Here is a 20,165-nt window from a genome sequence, read left to right as displayed (position 1 = left end):
CTTTGCCTCCTTTTGCTGTCAACTTTTGTGCAAGTCAGTTGTGCTTTTTTCGTAAAATCACCGAGCTTATTTAGAATTGTTCACAATATTCAGGCATTAAAGTTAATTTTTGGTAAATCCTTGAATCACGAATACGGCAAATCCAAGCTCAGCAGGATGATGCGCGCTTTTCTAATACCGCGTGGCATATTGCCGCATACGCTGCAGCCTGTTAAGGCTTTGGGTAAGTAACAACTATCCAAACTATGGACATATGCTTAGGTTAACCCTATGACATTTATGTAGACAACTATATTGTAGGACGAAGCACGTCTTCTGGACAGCTGAACCAATTGCTTTTGTTATCTAGATTGCCGAAAATTGTGCGCTGTTATGCCAGCGGCAGGGACAATGGCAGGGCTCAAGGCTCAGTTGGTGGCATTATCTCTGGCAGTGCCTCATCAGTTGAAGGAGGTTCAGCAACTGATCCTTTAGCTTGTGCGCGTACACAGGTAGCCACAGTGAACAACGAAGCCTCTCGCTATGACAATCCGAACGATGATTGCCAGAAGACGGGTAAGATCAATTCGGAAATGCATGCCACGCCTACAATTGGCAGCGACGAATCCCATGATAAAGAATCGAAGGCTGACTTTCGCAAAGGAGCATGTGCTACAGAGAAGAAAACGTCAACCAAGCCTGCTGGCAACGCAGCTTCAGCCAATAACATGGCCGAGGATGCCGTCAAGCAGTTGCAGGATGTGGCTGCCAATCTTCCCAGCAAGCAGCAGGTTGAGAAGTTCTTCTTTCGAGTGGTGGCCTTTGCCTACGATGTTACCTATTTGACAGGCACCTGGACCGTACGTTTCCTTGACCAGAAGGTCGTTGCCAATCCTACCGTTCAGCATTACTGGAAGCGTTTTCACGAGAAGATGCAGGAGGCCAAGAAGGACTAAACTAAATCCAAAACAAATACACAAATACATACGGTCACATGTCAACAGAAAAATTATAAAAACAATAAGTTTCAATATATAGCTGACGTATATTTAATATACAGAAATTATTACTTTGTTGTTTATTGCTGACATTGCATAAATTTGACTCTACGAAAACTTGGCCGACGCGGCATACCCATCCAGTAATTGAGCCAGATACTTGGTAATTTTATTGCGCGCTTCCTTCAGCTGTGGTGGATCGTTGTTGCTCGGTTCGTACATGTTGGCGCAGTGTGCAGTGCCTATAAATAAATATATTCATATCAAATTGCAATGTTATCATATTAACGACATTACCTTCAATATAAATGGTGGGCGTCTTTGCGCTTTGGGAGCTAGTCAGACCCAAAGCATGCCATGGATCAATCGAGCCATGCACATAAAGCACATTAGTCGTCTCAGGTTTCAGTGCGCCATAGTATTTGTTGGTCTGAGCCACAACTCTTTCTAGAAACTGCGCGTCCATTTGATTCGAATATATATCCATGCACTGGCGTATAAAGTAGTCAACGCCAAAGCGATCCCCAAAGGTATCAGACTTGTTCTCTGATGTCTGGTAGAAGCCGAATTCAGTGCAGGTCTGATATGTCCATTGGCGCATGCCCTTGGCGGCTTCCGAGTCCCAGGAAACATTCTTTATATCGGCTATCATTTTATCATATTTGTAGTCCAGACAAGTTTGGTTTGATTGCTGCAGTATCAGGCTATTGACCATGCCCAGACGTGTAACAGGTGGTCCAAATGTATTGCTTAGCATAACAACGCAGAGATCATCAATGGTCACATTCGCATTGGGACGATTGTCCTTGTTGTACTGCACTACGCCAGCAAAGTTGCCAGCTAGATTCTCGAAGAAGCTGGCAATGTCCAGTTGGTTTTCAATAGAATCTTTAAGTGGCGTGCAGGTTCTAAGTGAAGGAATCAAATTAATAAACTGAATTCATTAATAGGCTTTAGCTGAAGCTACTCACTTAAATTTCTCATCAAGACTACGCTGTCCAATCATGTGTTTCAGCAGTATTTCCACTTGAGCAAAGCCGCGTGTTACCGCCTCTACGCACTCTGGCTTGTAGCTGGCTAATGAAGCCTTAACAACATCAAAGTACTCTGAAAAGTCCACCTTAGCCAGCAGTGGGCCACTGGAGCTAATAGAGCCATAAATCAAGTGCGGATACTTCTCGCGTGCCCAGGCAGCCAACGAGCCAGGATAGGAACCACCAAATGCAATCCACTTTTGCGTTTCTGCCAAATTGTATTTGACTTTCATAGCGGACACAAAGTTAGCCAAATCAGCCAACGCTTGTTCCGAACTTAGATAAGCCAAGTTGCTGGTCGAAAGATCGCTTGTCGGATGACTCTTGCCATAGTAACGATGCTCCAATTGTATCATCAACGCGCCAAAGTGTTCGGCATAGTGCAACCATGCGCCTTCACGCATCCACTTCTTTGAAGCCTCTCCCTCGCCGCCAATCATGAGGAACACTGGCGCCTGGCTGTCGTTGCGGTAGTGCTCATCATTAACAAAGTACCGCTGCTGCCACGTGTGTGTATTCTCCGCTTTGAAGTGGTCCAGACGCTGCTCAAACCACAGATCTTCCGCCTCCAATACGCGTACCAGTTGCATAGAGCTTACTTTATTTGGTGCTCCTAAGAAACCATCCACTAGGCGACCACGGCGAAAGCCCTGTCCATTACATTGCGCAATTAGCACGCACAATAACAAGAACCCGAGCTGTCCCGCTTTACGGGTGCTCTTTGGAATTTGCAACATTTTGCGTCCCACTCAAAGCTGATTTGCTATCTGCTTTTGTATTTGTATGTTTTTTTCCTTTGTTTCCAATTGCTTGGGGTCAAGTATTGTTGTACGTGTCTACTAGATTAGCAAGAGTGTGAGTACCGTTTGCCGGGCAGAGACTAACTGTAAATACGGACAAGGTATGCATTTTATACAAATAAGCATAAACACATATAAAAATGAACCAGTTATCAAGCGCCGGAGCTAAATTCAGCTATTTTGCAGCTAGCTTTGGCTATTTTTTATTTTAAGCGGTCGTTACTCCAACTAATTCGTTCATAAATTTCTGTTATCGGAGCACAGTACTTCTTCGACTATGGTCACACTGTTGCAGCTATTAGAAATCTAAGCGGTAGAAATGGGCACCAAGCAACGATTGTTTAAATTTCAAACAATATATAAGCAGTTGCTGTTTATATTGACAGCGACCGGTTGTAAACTAAAATTACTACATAGAAAACACAAATATAATTGTAATATATTGGTATATTTTTGATAATTATGACGGAACCAAAGCAAGAATGCAAGCAATTAATGCCGCGTGCCATTTTTGGCATTAACGGAAAGGTTGAGAATGGTGTACGACAGCATCCAATTGATGGATCAGCTATATTTCCACTGGGCAATAAGATAGGCATTGCTGACTATAAAAAGAACACACAGGAGTTTGTCGCCGGCCACACCAATTCCATATCCTGCTTGGATGTAAGCAAGAGTGGTAAATATTTGGCCTCGGGTCAAGTTAACCACATGGGATTTCGCGGCTATGTCATCATATGGGACTATGCCAGTCGCAAAGAGATTGTACGCCATGATTTGCATAAAGTCAAGGTGCAGGCCATTTGCTTCACGGCCGAGGATCGCTTTGTAGTCTCTATTGGTGGTAAAGATGATGGTTCAGTTATTGTTTTCGATATGCAGACATTGTAAGTTAAATATGGCAAATAAGAACATTTTTATTAACTCTTTATTATCATTCATAGTTCGCCCATCAGCCGGCAGCCGGCCACTCGCGCCATCTCTGGCAATGCGCTTACTGTGCGCCCCATGCACAACAATCCTTTCTTCTTTCTAACAGCCGGTGATAGGCACTTGCGTCTATGGAGCATTCTACGTGAACAGAAGAAGCTTTACGTGCAGGATGTGCACTTGGCTGGAAAGACACGCCAGTTCTATTGTGCGCGCATAGATAAGAACGATGAGTATGCCTACCTAGGCACCGGCACTGGCGACATTGTAAAGATTGTGCTCAACTGTTGCGACAAGGACAATGTCACACGTCCAGGCACCACCAGCGGCATTCTGGGAGCATTCGGAACTCACAATCCGCGTAAGCCAATGGGCAGAGATTGCAATCGCTATGTCAATGGCGTGCGTGCCTTGTACGTAATGGAGGGAGGGCGCCTACTGGTTGGCGCGGGTGATGGAGAGGTAGAACTAGTCGAAGAGCGTAATGATGTACCATTGATCAATTTCCGCGACTATCCTGGGCCCACTTGGCCCTATTTGCGCACAGTAAGTAAATAAAATGAAATGATTACAATTAACTACATTTTTAACTTTTAGCTTAAGCGAACACGTGTCTCTGGCCGCATTTCATCGTTTGTGCGCTCCACCTCAGACAAGTTTTACATATGTACGGATACAAATGAGATTTATATGCTAAACACAACCACTTGGGTGCTGAAACTGCTGCGCACCTGCCACGCCAAAGCAGTCTACTTTATAACTTTTCCCAAGTGAGTTGCTTGCTTAACCGATACTATGTTAACTCTAACGTTGACTCCATTGCAGAAACTATAGCGCTGTCTTTGCCACTGCCGGTCATGAAAGCATACGCATCTGGTCTTCCAACCGCAAGCAGGAGTTGCTACGCATCATGGTCTACAACTTTAACTGCGCCTGCGTGCGCTTCTCTCATGACGGCACCAGTATTGTGTCTGTCTGGAACGATGGAATCATACGCGCATTTACGCCCATAACTGGGCGCCTTATCTATGCCATACCAAATGCTCATAACAAAGGTAAAGTGCTGAAATTTGAAATAATTGTTTAAATTTATATTTCTTCATATATAATAGGCTGTAGTGCCTTGGCCGTCGCATCTTCCGGTCGTATTATAGTTACGGGCGGCATTGAGGGTCAGGTGCGTGTGTGGAAGATAGAGCCATTCCGTCAAGACTTGGTGGGTGTGCTCAAGGATCATTCAGGTCCCATTACCTCGCTGGACATAAATTACCTCGACACTGAGGTTATTTCTGCATGCACCGATGGCTCCTGCGTCATTTGGGATATTAAGTATGTTGACTTAGCCCACTTTATCATCATCTAATATATTGTTTTTTGCAGTCGCATGACACGCAAACAGGTGCTGACCGCCAACACACAGTTCATGTCGCTTTTCTATTTCCCAACTGCTGTCCAGGTGGTAACCTGTGGCTCTGATGGACGCATTATCTATTGGATGGTGTACAATGGCGCTCTAATACGCGAGCTGACTGCCTCCAAGAAGTCTTCAGTGAACTGTGTTTCGCTTAATGCTACTGGCGACTATTTTGTCAGCGTAGGCAGCGATTTACAGGTGAAGCTATGGGATTATAACAGTGGCGATGTAGTAGGCATTGGATCAGAGCATGCCTCATCTGTAATAAGTGCTGCATATAGTCCTAATGGACAAAACTTTGTAACAGGCAGCACAGATGGTTCACTGATAATTTGGGATGTGCCACCCGAGTATTGGGGGAAGCCCAACCCACCGGATGGACCACAATATACGCTACCAAAGGCGCCTGCCAAAGGTAAAGTGGTGGCAGCTCGTGTTGACTCTGGCACACGCGTAAAACCAGCACCGGGAGAAAATATTAATGGACTGCTGCAGTCTACGCCAAAGGATGATATCTGCTGTGTCGAGTGCCCGCCGTGCGCCAAAGCAGAAGTAAAAGGCAAGGATCCGTTTTCAGAGTGCAAGATTGTGCCTGATGTGAGGAAATGCTAATTTTGGTTTGTAGATATTAATTTGTTCATGGCAATATAAATAAATGCATAGACTTTGCTAAAGAAATTTAAACCTTTTTATTATACAGAAATTTTGCTGATTAATCATCATCATCATAGGATTTGTTGTGCGAGTATGCCACCTTTTTGGCCTCCTTCTGAAGCCGTTTGGCTTCTTTATCGGCTTCAGCCTGCTGACGTTTTTCCTCTTTTTCGGCCTCCTTTTGGCGTTGCTTCTCCTCCTTTTCTGCCTCTGCCTGCGCCTTTTTCGCCTCTTTCTCGGCAGCAGCGTTCTGCTTTTTCTCCTCTGCCTCTCGCTGGGATATCATCTTTTTCCAGTCTTTGTGTACTGCTTGAAATTCTTTTTCACGATCCGCACGCTCCTTCTCCGTTTCGGGAGTCTTGCCAATAGCACCCGTATCGATTTCATCTTCATAACCATCTGGCGGTATGGCGTTCCAGTGTTTATTGTGATATTGGCTGCGTATGTGGTCCCCAAAGTAGAACGGCTTTGAGCGTATGTACATATGAGGATGGCGTACGAATTCTGGACGTTCCTTTTCACTATGGTGGGTGAGTACAAATGCTGAGAGCAGCGCTACAATAGGAATAACTCCCATTAGGGTTATTTTCTTCCAGCGCGCACTCGCCTGTCCCTCACATGCTAAAAAAGAGTGCAATTTAATTTATGCTAAGTCTATATAAGTAAAAAAAAAAACTTACGTGGTGGAGGTGGACACTTTTTCGGACACTTTGGTGCGCCACCACTTATTTTCTTGATATCATTGCACTTGTCTTTTTTAGCGTTCATACCTTCACGCTTCAGTAACAGCTCCTCACAGGATGGCTTTCTAGTTGCGCCTTTGGGTTTTTCTTCTTGGCATTCTGAGTTCTCATCTTCTGGAGGCTTGCATTTTGTGCCGCCCTGAATTTCAGTATCGTCCTTTGATTTCTTTGATTCCTCCTCACACTTTGACTCCTCCTTTATTGGTTCCTCCTTTTTTGATTTGCACTTTGATTCCTCCTTCTTTGATTTACATTTATCGCCATCTGACTTGGAATCGCCAGACATCATGCGAACACGGGAAGTGTAAGAAATATTCTAAAAAATAAAATTTATTATTAAACGCGGTAGAGTTTAATGGAATTGAAGACTTACATGGCATTGCAGACGCATGAAGCGCCCAAATTTCAAGATGTGCAGCATTTTTCTTTCAGCAAGGGCCTAAAAAATAATTTAGAAAAAGCAAGCAGTTGAAGAAGCCGAAACTAACTGTTACTGAACAAATTTTTACTTAGTAATGAATCTTAACATAATTAAAAATTGACTAAAATATCGTTGGCTCACTTTAATTTATTTTCAAGCTCGAGCTTGCCGCCAAATAACAAATGAATATCGATGAGACCATCTCAATACGAAGAGGCTGGTATCGCTGGCATTTTTCTGATTTCAACGTCTGGTCACACTGTTACACACTAGCTATCGAAGTGCGGGTGGAATTTATTTATTTATTGTTTTAATTTTGCAACAGATGTTAGTGAGACGCCGTCGGGTACGAACGTGCTGCTGCTGCTGTTGTGCTTTGAATGCCAATTGAACGTAATTCAACGGTAATTCGGTAATTGTGTGTGAAAATCGTAATAAAAAGCAGCCATGAAGGTTTGTTGCATTGGCGCTGGTTATGTGGGAGGCCCGACGTGTGCCGTTATGGCCCTGAAGTGTCCTGACATTACAATAACACTCGTCGATAAAAGCGCCGAACGAATCGCGCAGTGGAATTCCGAGAAATTACCCATATATGAGGTGAGTAGTTGTACATATATAAATTTATATGTATATCCGTTTGAATATTGCACTATGTATGTGCGTAAGAGTGTGCCTCGTGCTAAAATAAAACTACAAATCCCAAGCTAACAGCACATCAATCAGTCAGTCGTGCAGATACAAATGAAACCAGACAATACCGAAACGTCGATGAACTTCTTATGCTTCCAGTAGCCGGAGCCCCCTCCCTCTCTACGTATTTTTCTTAAATCTGAAACCAGTTTCCAGGCAGCCCCGTTGCTTGTTTGAAAACTCATTTGTATACGATGCCAATGCCTAAACGGCAGTGCGTGCTGAATGCCTCTTCAGCATTGGAGCACATGATCGTGGTGTATGTGAGCACATCACAGGTGCTTTGCGCAATTGGCCCGCAACAAGGTCAATGGTCAGCTCCTCAGCCCCAAATAATAATGAAGCGGAAACCCAAGCGGTCTGCCTTTTAACTACAATGCTTATTAGTCACTTAGCATGTACTATATAAGTTTGTTTGTTATAAATAATTTATTGAGTGGCGAATAATTACACTATTTAGCAAGGCAGTGTGGTAGGGGCGCATGTGGAATTTGAGTTGAAAAATCAATTAAATTTCGAGCAACGTGTACGATATTTTATTACTCGCTGATAATATTACATTTTTTTTATATATATTTCCGCTAGAAAGACATTTAATTTGCTTCCGTCCCGCCCCACTGAACTAACCAATTCTTATCAGCTGCCAGACTAGGCCGCATTACGTCTTACGATTCAGATAAGCGCTTAAAAACAATACTCTCTGCTGTTATCAGGAGTTTGTTGGATAATGGGAAACTTTTTAGCTCAAGACCCACAAAATATATATTTTTCATGCTAATTGTTAGCACTCATGGCGTTATCGTAAAACCAAATGATCCTAAGTGGTTCTTGCTCTACGAAGTGATTGGTGCCGAGGCCAATGCACCATAGGAGTTCCATCTTAAGCTTTACGTTTACACTGCGCTAAGATTGCATCATCAGTGGCAGATATTATTAAAAGTAAATGTCAGGTGTATAAAGTGTCGGCATATGTATATTATAGACACGGCTGGCATTGACAACCTCTGTTGATTTACAGTCAACTTCTGAACATGGCATCAATGCATATATGTCCAATGGCGCATCCGTCGTTTGTTTATTTATTTTTTTTTTGCACCAAACTTACAAAATGTAATTACTTTTGCTGCAGTGCTGATAAGCTGTTGAAGCGACTACATTATATACTACATACCATACATGACTGCTTCGTCGAGTTGAGATTTCTACATAACTTAGCTGCTTCGGCTCTAATGATCATTAGTTAAAATTCGCCTTCTAAGAAAAACGACCGTTATGGGGAATAATTTAGGCAAATAATATAAAACTGTGACGTTATTTAAATTTGGGTTAACTATATTCAATACAGTGTAAATATTTATACATACATATGCTGTTGCTAATAAATAAAAAGAAAATAGTGATAGCATTTATAGTTTCTAAAACTTGGTTTTGTTATTTTATTTTATAGCCCGGCTTGGATGAGGTGGTCAAGAAGTGTCGCAATGTGAATCTGTTCTTCTCCACGGATATAAATACTGCAATTAAAGAAGCCGATCTCATATTTATATCGGTGAATACTCCAACTAAAACATGTGGCAGCGGCAAGGGTAAGCATTCATCTTACTCTCCTTAAAGGCTTCAATGCAGCTTTAACTTATAATTAATTCATTCAAGGTCGCGCCGCGGATCTAAAGTATGTGGAGAGTGCAGCGCGTATGATTGCTGAGATTGCGCAGTCCAACAAGATTGTTGTGGAGAAGAGCACAGTACCAGTTCGTGCGGCTGAGAGCATTATGCACATACTGCGAGCAAATCAGAAGCCTGGCATACACTATGACATTCTATCCAATCCCGAGTTTTTGGCTGAGGGCACGGCTATTAATGATTTGCTGAACGCGGATCGTGTGTTGATTGGCGGGGAGGAAACACCCGAGGGCCATCAAGCGGTGGAGAAGTTGTCCTGGATCTACGAGCATTGGATACCAAAGAAAAATATACTCACCACTAATACATGGAGCAGTGAGCTGTCCAAGCTGGCGGCCAATGCATTCCTGGCACAGCGCATTTCCAGCATTAACTCATTGTCAGCTGTCTGCGAGGCTACAGGCGCCGATGTCTCTGAGGTGGCGCGTGCTGTTGGCTTGGATTCGCGTATTGGATCCAAGTTTTTGCAGGCTTCGGTGGGCTTTGGCGGCAGCTGTTTCCAAAAGGACATACTCAACTTAATTTATATATGCGAGAATTTAAATCTACCCGAGGTAGCGGCTTATTGGCAGCAGGTTATCGATATGAATGATTATCAGAAGCGTCGCTTCTCGCAAAAGATTATCGAGAGCCTGTTCAATACGGTGTCGGACAAGCGCATTGCTATACTCGGCTTTGCCTTTAAGAAAAACACTGGCGATACGCGAGAGACAGCGGCCATTACCGTGTGCCAGACGTTGCTGGAGGAGGGCGCCAAGCTGGACATATATGACCCGAAAGTGGAACCGGAACAAATCATTGATGATTTAACGCATCCCAGTGTAACGGAATCTCCCGAGAATGTAAAGAAGGCAGTTCAGATTCACAGCGATCCTTACAGCGCTGTGCGCGCCACACATGCTCTGGTCCTTTGCACAGAGTGGGATGAGTTTGTGGATCTGGACTATAAGCGCATTTATCAGTCAATGATGAAGCCAGCGTACATCTTTGATGGGCGTAAAATACTCGATCACGAACGCTTGCAGCAAATCGGTTTTCATGTGCAGACCATTGGCAAGAAGTATCAGCGTGCTGGCCTTTTACGCTCGTGGGGCATTGTGCCGCAGCTCTGAAACGGCAGCAGCACTGGCAATAAGACTTAAAATTGTCTACATTCTTCAGTATTTACGACATTACATTGTAAATATGCGTATATGTTTCCTTTTTATATATATACATATATATAGTTTCAAGTATTTTTGCCAGATACATATAAGTATTCCTATAGCTACTATTCCTGCTACCAAATGTCGCTCCAGTTGCAATATAAAACGTAGTTAACTATTTACAGAGCTTTCTGTAATAATCGAACATCAAACAAGTCTTTACACGATCATGTAAATTTTATAAAATAAACAACGATTAATCACAAAATAGGAGTATAAAACTAAAATGGCAATCTCTTGATAATCTGGCGATGCCAAAGAAACGATGTGGCTGCAGATAAGCTAAACCAGGTGACCAGATACGACAGATGATCGTTGCGTAGTGTGACTCGCGTCTGTCCGCCTATGGGGGCATTATTGGCAGCCTTGGCATCGTAGACAGCATCAAGAAAAACGGGCGCAGCTCCAGTGCTAGCACACATTTTGTGCAAGTCTCTATACAAAAAGATACTGCCTTCTTTGTGATCTGGTGTGAACTGTGGCCGCACTTCTCCTTTACGCACCACGGCTGTGACCTCCACATCCTTTTGGTATTGGCCCAAGGCTCTCGTTTCGGGGTCAACATGTTTGCGGGAAACCCAGCCGCGATTGACAAGCACTATATCACTACAAGCAGAAGGAGGATGAGTATAAATATACATTATAGTTATTATAGTATAGTATTCACTCTCTGCCGGCCAATTTGAAAGGGGTAACAATAAGGTAACCATTGCCAGTATCACGCTGTGAGATGAGTCCGCCTTGTGTTTCTACGCCATCAGGTCGTATAAGTGAGCGTGGACCCATACGCATTTCTTTGTCATGCAAAAAGCGTCCACGCAAGGTAACCAAACGGTACTCCATTTTATCCAATTGACTCAGGCTGCAAAAGAGAGATATATAAATTAATGAAACATAAAAGAAGCGCTCAGTAACTTACTCATCGGGCAGGTCAACGGGCTTCATACTTAGTTGCTCATTCAACTCTTTAATAAGCTGTTCCTTCCAGATCTTGCGCTTCACCTGCCAGCAGCCTAGACCAAATGTGGTTGCTGGAATGAGCTACGAAGAATGCGTCAAATTATGCTTTTTGCTTATATTTATGCGTATACTCACGAGTAGAAACCAACCCAATGCCGTAATCTTCTCCTTGTCCTTCTTATCCATACGTATACTAGTGGTCCATTCTATTTGTTGCTGCTTCTGTTGCTGCTGGGCCATTCTTCGTGTGACTAAACGCTGGGGCTGAGTGGTGCTAGGACTTCTGCAGGCGTTGCTTGGCAGACGCAGCACACTATTGAATTTGCACAGTTGTAAGTTCAAACGCAGCATTTTGTTAATTTAATTTTTAAAAATGCTTGAGTCTTGAATAACAACGCCGGGAGAAAAGTAAAACAGCTGTTAGTATATGTAATTTAAGAAGAGTTGGCAGCACTACTTGTAAATGATGAGCCGCTACAGCTGACTTGTGATGAGTTGGCAGCACCACTCGTAGCTTAACATTTGTGTTTTGTTTTAAACAATAATTAAATTGGACAAAATTAAAAGATGTTGGTCACACGAGCAGCGGCTAGACTGGCCACCGGCTTCTCTACAGCGACACTGGTATGTAAAACTTTAAAATCCATGTATCTTTTTCGTATATTAATGAACTTGCAACAATTGCACCTGCTCTGCTTATGTAAACCACAATGCTGTTTGCTGCTCTATGCCGCAGTTGGCGCCACACACAAGCAGATCACATATATTAGCGGCGCTGCCCAGTCGTTTTAATGAACAGTGCAGACTGTGCTCCACCTCTGCCGGCGTCGCAGAAAGGCCAGAGAAGGCAACTAAACATAAAGTTGATGACGGCAATATATTAAAACGTGTTCTAAACAAAGTGGGGTTTGCGCCCAATGCAAAAGCTGTAAGTTAACTGACAATAAGCCATCAAGAGCATAGCATTATATCAATTTACTTTTCTGTTTTACAGCGCCTTAAGGTCACAAGTCATTTACTCTACGAGACTGTGGCGGATAAAATAAACTATGTTGCCTTCTTTCGGGATTTCAATCTACCTAATACCTTTAACTCTTGGTTTTTGGTTACTGAATTGCATGTGTGGTTGCTACTGATGCGATCCATGGCTGAAGGCTCAGAGACTGGCGAGGATGGGCGCTTTCTGCGCAACTGTATTGTGGAAGCTATGTGGGGAGATGTCAATACTCGTGCCAAAAAATTAGGCGTAAGTTCGCTACTTAAGAGCTCAATAGGATTTCTGAACATCTATTTATTTGCAGGCTCACAATCCTTCGGCCACAAGGCAACAAATCGAAACTTTGTCAGAACAGTTCCAGGCAGCGCTTATTGCCTACGATGAAGGTATCATGTCAGACGATCGTGTATTGGCTTGTGCCCTGTGGCGTCGTTTCTTTGAAATGGAGTGCGAGGATTATACGCATATAGAGCGGCTTGTCAAGTATGTGCGCAAGCAAGCACTTATGCTGGATAGTATACCTCGCGAACAGTTCATAATCAAGCCCAAGGTGGATTGGCATGATCTGGACAAGTGCAAAATTGATGAGGCTTAGAATATGTTCTCTTAGTTGGTTTTTATTAAAGTCAAATTATATACAAGTTTAAACACTAATGTGAGATTTAAATAGCCAGGTCATCGATGGCTTCATTCATGAGTCCCCTTAACTGGCATTTGAGCAGAAAGGCCATAATTCGACGCTCTGCGCGTTGCCGTTGCTTCTCATCCAGTTGCTCTAGGATTTGATCAATCTTAAGCAAATCCTCTGCTGTGCTTGATTCGGTCTGTTTGTCTGTTGCTGCTGTAGATTCTATGATTTCTTCTATGATAAATGTACTGTCGACATGCTGTTCCATGTCATTGACAATCACCACACAATCATTATACGACTGCCATTCATTTTGACCTACAAATTCATCTGTGACAAGTGGAGGGACTTGAATGGATTGCTCTGATTCTACCAAGGCTCTCGACTTTGGCTTAGCCTTCGGGCGCGATAGCATATCTGACGAGGATAGGAATTTAAGACGCTCGAAGTAGGGCCATGTGGAACCACTGGGACGTCGTGACTCCTTACGATACTGATAATGCAGATTGTTCCAACGCATTAGGCAAAATTCCACTAGAGTGAATAATTGTTTACATTCTTGATAAGTTTTCATGCGCAGCAGAACATACCATCGCATTCCATGATCTCAGCAATCTTAGCCCAGATTTCTGTTTTTGCCTTCATCACATCATAGTTTGAGAGTCCTGTCTGACGTTTATAGAGCAAAGGTTTTGGCTCAACATGATCAATTAGTTTAAAATCAAAAGGTCGATTCTTTTTGTAACTGGTGCGCATATTTACACTTAACAATTTAGTGTGACCAATGTACATGAAATTCGACAAGCCACCACAATCTCTTTAGAAACGCAGTCGCCCGGCCTCCACCGACACTGACACTTATTTCTCGATATCCAATAGGGTCTTTCTACAGTCGATAACATTGCACAAGAGACCTGAAAAATTGTAAGGTGAAGTGAAAATTATAAAAAAAGTGAAAATATATAGTTTTTGGTAAATTATTGTGCAACTTACGTCGAGAAAACAATGAACATGTAAGTAAATATGTTTTTCAATGTGAATCAAAGAGTTTAAGGCGGTTTTTGTTGTAAAAACGTCGTCATCTGGCAGAGCTTTTGTAAGGGGGTTCGCAGGGGGTAAGGAAAATTTTATGTGAACTCTGGCTAAAAATCAATATTCAAAATGGCTGTAGTAGGGAGAGAGTAGGCTGTGAGAACTACATTGAAAACAATATAATAATTAAGTTTGGAACTGTTTTTGATGCTCAAAATTATAATTCATGGCGCACATCGCTCGTTCCAGGTATAACGGACAGGTAAATGGTTATATGGGCGGCCCACCAACCGGCGGCATGCCCAACAATCGTATGGGCAATAACGGCGGCGGTCCTGGCATGTTTCAGCGCAACCGCACAGCTCCTTACGTACGCGGAGGAGCTGCTGGCGGCGTAAGTGGCGGTTTCAATGGCAATCGCATGAATGGCGGCGTTCCCGGACCACGCACCGACAATATGTATGGTGGTCAGAACAACAATCGCACTTCGACACATGGCGCTCATTTGCCAAAAATTATATGGTCCGAAGTAGCGCTTACTCCATTCCGCAAGAACTTTTACAAGCCATGCGACTCGGTACTAGCCCGTACCCAAGTCGAAACAGATAGTTTCCTGAGCAGTAATGAAATCACTATAAAGGGCAATGAAGTGCCAACGCCCAGCATTGAGTTTGAAGAGGGTGGTTTCCCTGATTATGTTATGGATGAGATACGCAAGCAGGGCTTTGCTAAGCCGACTGCTATACAGGCACAGGGTATGCCTATTGCTCTGAGTGGTCGCGATTTGGTGGCCGTGGCCCAAACAGGCTCCGGCAAGACCTTGGCCTATGTGCTGCCCGCTGTGGTGCACATTAATAACCAGCCGCGCCTGGAGCGCGGAGATGGACCCATTGCCCTTGTGTTGGCACCCACCCGTGAGTTGGCCCAACAGATTCAGCAAGTGGCCATCGAGTTTGGCTCGAACACGCAGGTGCGCAATACCTGCATCTTTGGCGGCGCCCCCAAGGGTCAGCAGGCGCGTGATTTGGAGCGTGGTGTTGAGATTGTAATTGCCACACCAGGACGACTAATTGATTTTCTAGAGCGCGGCACTACCTCGCTAAAGCGTTGCACCTATCTGGTGCTGGACGAGGCTGATCGTATGCTGGACATGGGTTTTGAGCCCCAGATACGCAAGATTATGCAGCAGATACGCCCTGATCGTCAGGTGCTCATGTGGTCGGCCACATGGCCCAAAGAAGTGCGCCAGCTGGCCGAAGAGTTTCTTAACAATTACATTCAGGTGAACATTGGCTCTCTCTCGCTGAGCGCCAATCACAACATACTCCAGATTGTCGATGTATGTGATGAGTCGGAGAAGATCATGAAGCTGATACAGCTGTTGACGCAGATCTCTAGCGAGAATGAAACCAAGACCATCATATTTGTGGAGACCAAGAAGCGCGTGGATGAGATCACACGCAATATATCGCGTCAGGGTTGGCGCGCATGCGCCATACATGGCGACAAGTCGCAGCAGGAACGCGACTTTGTGCTGTCGAGCTTCCGCAACGGACGTCATTCCATTTTGGTGGCCACCGATGTGGCTGCCCGCGGATTGGGTGAGTCTTTCGTAGCCTTTGCGCTTGCCATTTGCATACAGCAGCTGTACAGCAGCTTCTACAGCTGTTTTGCTGTTGTTGTTGTCTATTTTGATGCGCTCCATAAACAAACAAAAAATAACCAAGCAAGTGTTGCTGTGGATCAACAACATGCCCAAATGCCAATTGTTACCAAATGGTTGCTTTCATTATTTGTGATTCGTCGTCGTCGTCGTCTGGCAGCGACCGTCAGCGATGAATCGGCCAACACCGACCAGCCTCTTAATCTTACTCTTTCACTCACTCTCGCTTTCCACAATTCTTTTACTTTCCGTACAACTTGTTGTGAAACCAAAAGATTCTCTCTACCCGCGGGCTGAGAACACTTGAGTTGCATGCTGCTACTATCTCTGCTAATCCCAAAGCTCACCAAAGCGCCTTGAAGCGCATTGGGAAATTCTTTAGTTTTACCAATTTTATTTTCATTTATTTGAAATTTATTTGTTTGCTATTTTTATAAAAAAGAAAGTCAAACATGAATATACATACATATATCGTATATTCACAATGGTGTGGTCGAAATAATGAGGGGAATGTGTTCTCCATGCATTTTGCTGGTTATAAGAAATTCTTTTCGTTTTTTCGTTTCTGTTTTGCGTTTGTATTGTATATGTAACCTTGTATTTTTAGTTTATTGCTATCTATCTATCTCTTTACTATATAGTCTTTAGTTGTGCCTCGTCAAATCACATTTGAGTAAAACTAACGTAACCAAATATGCATTTTACTGTCAGTCAAGGAGTACAATGGCTTAGCAAAATATATTAATCACTAACACAATATAATAAAACAAAAATGTGTCTTTTCTAACAAAAATGGTTCTGCAGCAACTGGAACCATCTTTAAGACCTTAGTCAATATTAACTATATATATATATTTTTTTTCTTTCAAAATATATATGCATTCGGTTTAAGCACCTTTATTTTGCGGCCAATAAATTGTTTGACTGATGCTTAATTTTCGTAGCTTATTTGTATTTATTATAAACGTATTACTTATGTATTTTTACGTCGCTCCTCTATATGTACATAATATATAAAACCTAAATTTGTGTGTGAACAAAAATATCATCAGCACTTTTTGAAATGGACTTCGATTTTTACAAGCAAAAATATAAAAAAGTAATAAACATATATATAGAAAAAGTTAAATGTTAAACAAAAGTTTTATACACAAAGCAGTAAAAAAAAAAATAAGAGAAAAATATTAAGCTTTATATACAAGTTGAGGGTTGAATTCTTAAGTTTTTAGCTACGCGGAACTCTCATCATTTAAGCTCCGCGTGTACAGGCTACAACAACAGCAGCAACCAAATTCACAACAGCTACTACAGCAACAACAACAACCACAACAACCAGCAACTGTGCAGTAACCAACATTCTTACGTAAGCCTTAAATATCTAATCTAAATCATAAATCCGACCTTCGGGTAAGTACTAGGCTAATTTTGATCCAAACTCTCATTTAACACCTTCTCTTCTAATCAACTTAGTTTTAAATTTCTTTTAAAAATATTTTCTTTCGCACCAACCTCTTCCTACCAATCCCCTCCGTTTATGACTTTTCCAGTCAGAGCACCCCCCTCTCATCGCATTCTTATTATATAACCTACATCTTAAGTTTAATCAAGCCGTCTCTTGTATGCATTAAGCTTAAAAATCTATATATAAATAAATTTGTGTATTAAAAAATATAAAGAAAAAAGCAAAGAAAGATTAATGAAATATGAAGGTCGAGGTCCACATTTCTGCAGTATAGAAAAAACATATATCTATTTGCCAAAAGATGTATAGTTGTTAATATACGCTAAATAGTATTGATGGCGAAATTTTTGTTCAAAGTACAAAACCAAATTGTATCTATTTAAAAACAAAACAAACATATGATTTCAATATTAAATCGAATTGTTAATTAAGCTTAGTAAAAAAAAAACAACAAAATGTTTTTATATCCAAACACACACACACATACACACACATAAGTTTCTGTTTTTGTTTATATAGTTTTGAGTATGTATTTGAAAGCGATTTTTAATTTGAAACAAACAAAACCAACTGTTTAACATGTTGATAATTTCCTAATTTTCACATCGATTGAACGCAAATAGATGTTGACGACGTCAAGTTTGTGATCAATTATGATTATCCTTCGAACTCGGAGGACTACGTGCATCGCATTGGCCGTACCGGACGCTCCAATAACACGGGCACGGCTTACACCTTGTTTACGCATTCCAATGCCAACAAGGCCAATGATTTGATCCAGGTGCTGCGTGAGGCCAATCAGGTAAGCTAACCATAAGTTCTCTTATAATAACAACTGATTAAATTTCCAATTATCGCTGGCAGACTATCAATCCCAAGCTGATGAACATGGCACAGAACAGCGGCTACCAGAAGCGTGGTAACATGGCCTATCGCGGCGGTGGTGGTGGCTACCAAGGACGCAACCAGCAAATGGGCAACTATCGCAACAATCAAAACAACAACAATCCACGCAACAACAGCAATAACGGCTACAATGCTGGCGGTCCACCACGCTACGATCAGAAGATGCAGCGCAATTCGCCGCCAATTCAGGGCACAGGTTTTCGTCCTCAGAGCAATGTGTATCAACAGCAGCAGCAGCAGGCGCAGTCGGTGCTGCAGCAGCAGCAGCAGCAGCAACAGCAACCCGGCATGCAATTCTCGCGTTTCAATCCAAATGCTGCCTGCTTTGAGCCCAAGACACAGCAGCAGCAGCTGCAGCAACAGCAGCTACAGCAACAGCAGATGCAGCAGCAACAGCCGGGCGGACAGGCTGCGCATCTAGCAGCAGCTCAGGCAGCGGCTGCCAATGCCGCCGCCGTTGCCGCTGGCTATGGCTATGGTGTGGAACAGAAGCGTTCACGCTTTGCGCTCAACTTTAATATGCCGCCACCGTCGATGCCGCAACAGCAGCAGCAGCAGCAACAGGCACCGCAGCAGCAGCAATCCCAGCAGCCACCAATGCCCACTGGCGCACCTCCAGCAATGTCCAGCCAGGCTTATGGTGCCTATGCCAGCATGCCCAGCAATATGGCAGCAGTATCCTTGAATGGCGGCGGCGCACCCAGCATACCAGCCAGCGCCTATCGGGCTCCATATGCGATGCCGTATGTGATGCCGCCACCACCAATGCCCGTGCAGAATTAAATGAGACAGTAAAGCCAAATTGTAGGAGTCGAACTTGAAGAAGACCGGAGTATTAAGTAGGTCGTCACCCCGGGTTCTGTGCTCTATTGTATTTTCCTTTTCTTCACACACACACAAACACACATTATACACACACACACACACACACACACATACAGTCAGCATAAGAAGCTTGAGTATGGAAAACATGTTAGATACACAACGGGGTCCTAGACTTGTGTAGATCTCCTCCGCCCAAAACATTTTAGCATTATAATATGGTTTAATCTGGAATCAAATACGCTTGCAATTTGATAAATTCCTACATTCACTCTCTCTGTACACACACTCACACCCACACACACACCCACAAGCATACACATTACTGTAGTTTTTAAGCTCTTGGTTTAGTCAAATTTTGAGGGCATTCTAAGTGCCGCGTGCGTTGTTGGCATTTAACTTTCCAAGCCCTAGCGTATTTGATTTCTGTACTTTTTCTCGAATATATATATACATATATAGTAAATGGCTATATCTATTGTATTATCAAACAACAAACAGGCTAATTCAATTGTATGCAAAGATATTTCATTTGCAATGCTCCAACTAAACAAACAATTTAAAAAACGTAAATATAATTAATATATATATGTATTCGCGTATACATATATACATATGTATATCACATAATACCATACTGACACAAAGACAAACAATGTCAATTTCTTAGAATCAAATGCGTATTATTATTATCATCTTAAACCATATTAATGTGAATAGTCTAATTGATTGCTTAGCTGAAACTTACACAACAACAAAAAACTTAAATTCACAACAATAAATTATCGAAATAAATGTACAATTCCATTATATATATATACAACATCTGAATTGATCTACGGTTTATGAATAAAGGAATTAATTAGACAAAAGTCTCGCTCTATGGTGTACTTACTTCTTATTTTTATTCTGTGCGTGTGTGCGTGCGGCTGAAATTGATGAAATGAAAGTTTGTGCGCTTTAAACTTAATTGATTTGCTTTTATTTTCAGTTTTAAATGTATATATTTTCATATATTTGTTTTATATAAGAAAAAACTATTATACATCCAAAATTATCGTAATAATAAATAGAACTAAAGTATACAAATATTACTAGACAGCTTTCAATATTATCATCATCAGTGGCCTATTTATGTTTCTTC

At 42.4% G+C, this 20,165-nt stretch overlaps 9 protein-coding genes across 11 annotated transcripts; 5 read left to right on the top strand and 4 right to left on the bottom strand.

Annotated features, from left to right (window-relative positions):
* Positions 1–14: 14 nt before the first annotated feature.
* Positions 15–1,020, top strand: LOC108600400. 2 transcript variants are annotated; one of them, XM_017987951.1, is made up of 2 exons: positions 15–223; positions 301–1,020. In XM_017987951.1, exons 1-2 carry the CDS (start codon positions 157–159, stop codon positions 933–935), a joined length of 702 nt encoding a protein of 233 aa, XP_017843440.1. In that variant the 5' UTR covers positions 15–156; the 3' UTR covers positions 936–1,020. The 2 variants fall into 2 exon arrangements, with proteins under 2 accessions (XP_017843440.1, XP_017843439.1); XM_017987950.1 differs by having other exon boundaries at positions 17–223; positions 286–1,020.
* Positions 1,011–2,906, bottom strand: LOC108600398 (putative serine protease K12H4.7). Its single transcript, XM_017987946.1, has 3 exons — positions 1,949–2,906; positions 1,275–1,885; positions 1,011–1,219 (listed from the first exon to the last, which is right to left on the bottom strand). Exons 1-3 carry the CDS (start codon positions 2,746–2,748, stop codon positions 1,086–1,088), a joined length of 1,545 nt encoding a protein of 514 aa, XP_017843435.1. The 5' UTR covers positions 2,749–2,906; the 3' UTR covers positions 1,011–1,085.
* A 288-nt stretch (positions 2,907–3,194) lies between these two features.
* Positions 3,195–5,833, top strand: LOC108601061 (cilia- and flagella-associated protein 52). The gene is made up of 6 exons (XM_017988953.1): positions 3,195–3,698; positions 3,756–4,287; positions 4,339–4,511; positions 4,567–4,796; positions 4,854–5,070; positions 5,122–5,833. The coding sequence occupies exons 1-6, from the start codon at positions 3,274–3,276 to the stop codon at positions 5,765–5,767; spliced, it is 2,223 nt and encodes a 740-aa protein (XP_017844442.1). The 5' UTR covers positions 3,195–3,273; the 3' UTR covers positions 5,768–5,833.
* LOC108601062 (glutamic acid-rich protein) lies at positions 5,826–7,058 on the bottom strand. Its single transcript, XM_017988954.1, has 3 exons — positions 6,926–7,058; positions 6,490–6,868; positions 5,826–6,430 (listed from the first exon to the last, which is right to left on the bottom strand). Exons 1-3 carry the CDS (start codon positions 6,971–6,973, stop codon positions 5,868–5,870), a joined length of 990 nt encoding a protein of 329 aa, XP_017844443.1. The 5' UTR covers positions 6,974–7,058; the 3' UTR covers positions 5,826–5,867.
* Positions 7,059–7,260: 202 nt separating this feature from the next.
* Positions 7,261–10,759, top strand: LOC108599894 (UDP-glucose 6-dehydrogenase). The gene is made up of 3 exons (XM_017987085.1): positions 7,261–7,570; positions 9,111–9,249; positions 9,317–10,759. The coding sequence occupies exons 1-3, from the start codon at positions 7,421–7,423 to the stop codon at positions 10,456–10,458; spliced, it is 1,431 nt and encodes a 476-aa protein (XP_017842574.1). The 5' UTR covers positions 7,261–7,420; the 3' UTR covers positions 10,459–10,759.
* On the bottom strand, positions 10,755–11,944 carry LOC108599895 (SURF1-like protein). The gene is made up of 4 exons (XM_017987086.1): positions 11,647–11,944; positions 11,471–11,592; positions 11,219–11,413; positions 10,755–11,157 (listed from the first exon to the last, which is right to left on the bottom strand). Exons 1-4 carry the CDS (start codon positions 11,860–11,862, stop codon positions 10,773–10,775), a joined length of 918 nt encoding a protein of 305 aa, XP_017842575.1. The 5' UTR covers positions 11,863–11,944; the 3' UTR covers positions 10,755–10,772.
* Positions 11,945–11,989: 45 nt separating this feature from the next.
* On the top strand, positions 11,990–13,156 carry LOC108599896 (ubiquinol-cytochrome-c reductase complex assembly factor 1). Its single transcript, XM_017987087.1, has 4 exons — positions 11,990–12,135; positions 12,248–12,439; positions 12,506–12,757; positions 12,813–13,156. Exons 1-4 carry the CDS (start codon positions 12,079–12,081, stop codon positions 13,101–13,103), a joined length of 792 nt encoding a protein of 263 aa, XP_017842576.1. The 5' UTR covers positions 11,990–12,078; the 3' UTR covers positions 13,104–13,156.
* On the bottom strand, positions 13,111–13,951 carry LOC108599897. Its single transcript, XM_017987088.1, has 2 exons — positions 13,727–13,951; positions 13,111–13,670 (listed from the first exon to the last, which is right to left on the bottom strand). The coding sequence occupies exons 1-2, from the start codon at positions 13,926–13,928 to the stop codon at positions 13,171–13,173; spliced, it is 702 nt and encodes a 233-aa protein (XP_017842577.1). The 5' UTR covers positions 13,929–13,951; the 3' UTR covers positions 13,111–13,170.
* A 93-nt stretch (positions 13,952–14,044) lies between these two features.
* Positions 14,045–19,879, top strand: LOC108599893 (DEAD-box ATP-dependent RNA helicase 20). 2 transcript variants are annotated; one of them, XM_017987084.1, is made up of 4 exons: positions 14,045–14,149; positions 14,418–15,769; positions 17,917–18,095; positions 18,158–19,879. In XM_017987084.1, exons 1-4 carry the CDS (start codon positions 14,142–14,144, stop codon positions 18,980–18,982), a joined length of 2,364 nt encoding a protein of 787 aa, XP_017842573.1. In that variant the 5' UTR covers positions 14,045–14,141; the 3' UTR covers positions 18,983–19,879. The 2 variants fall into 2 exon arrangements, with proteins under 2 accessions (XP_017842573.1, XP_017842571.1); XM_017987082.1 differs by lacking the exon at positions 14,045–14,149 and having other exon boundaries at positions 14,347–15,769.
* Positions 19,880–20,165: the final 286 nt, after the last annotated feature.

Source organism: Drosophila busckii, chromosome 3L, assembly GCF_011750605.1.
Source record: "Drosophila busckii strain San Diego stock center, stock number 13000-0081.31 chromosome 3L, ASM1175060v1, whole genome shotgun sequence".
Classification (NCBI taxonomy): domain Eukaryota; kingdom Metazoa; phylum Arthropoda; class Insecta; order Diptera; family Drosophilidae; genus Drosophila; species Drosophila busckii.
This window is presented reverse-complemented; position numbering and strand designations above follow the sequence as displayed.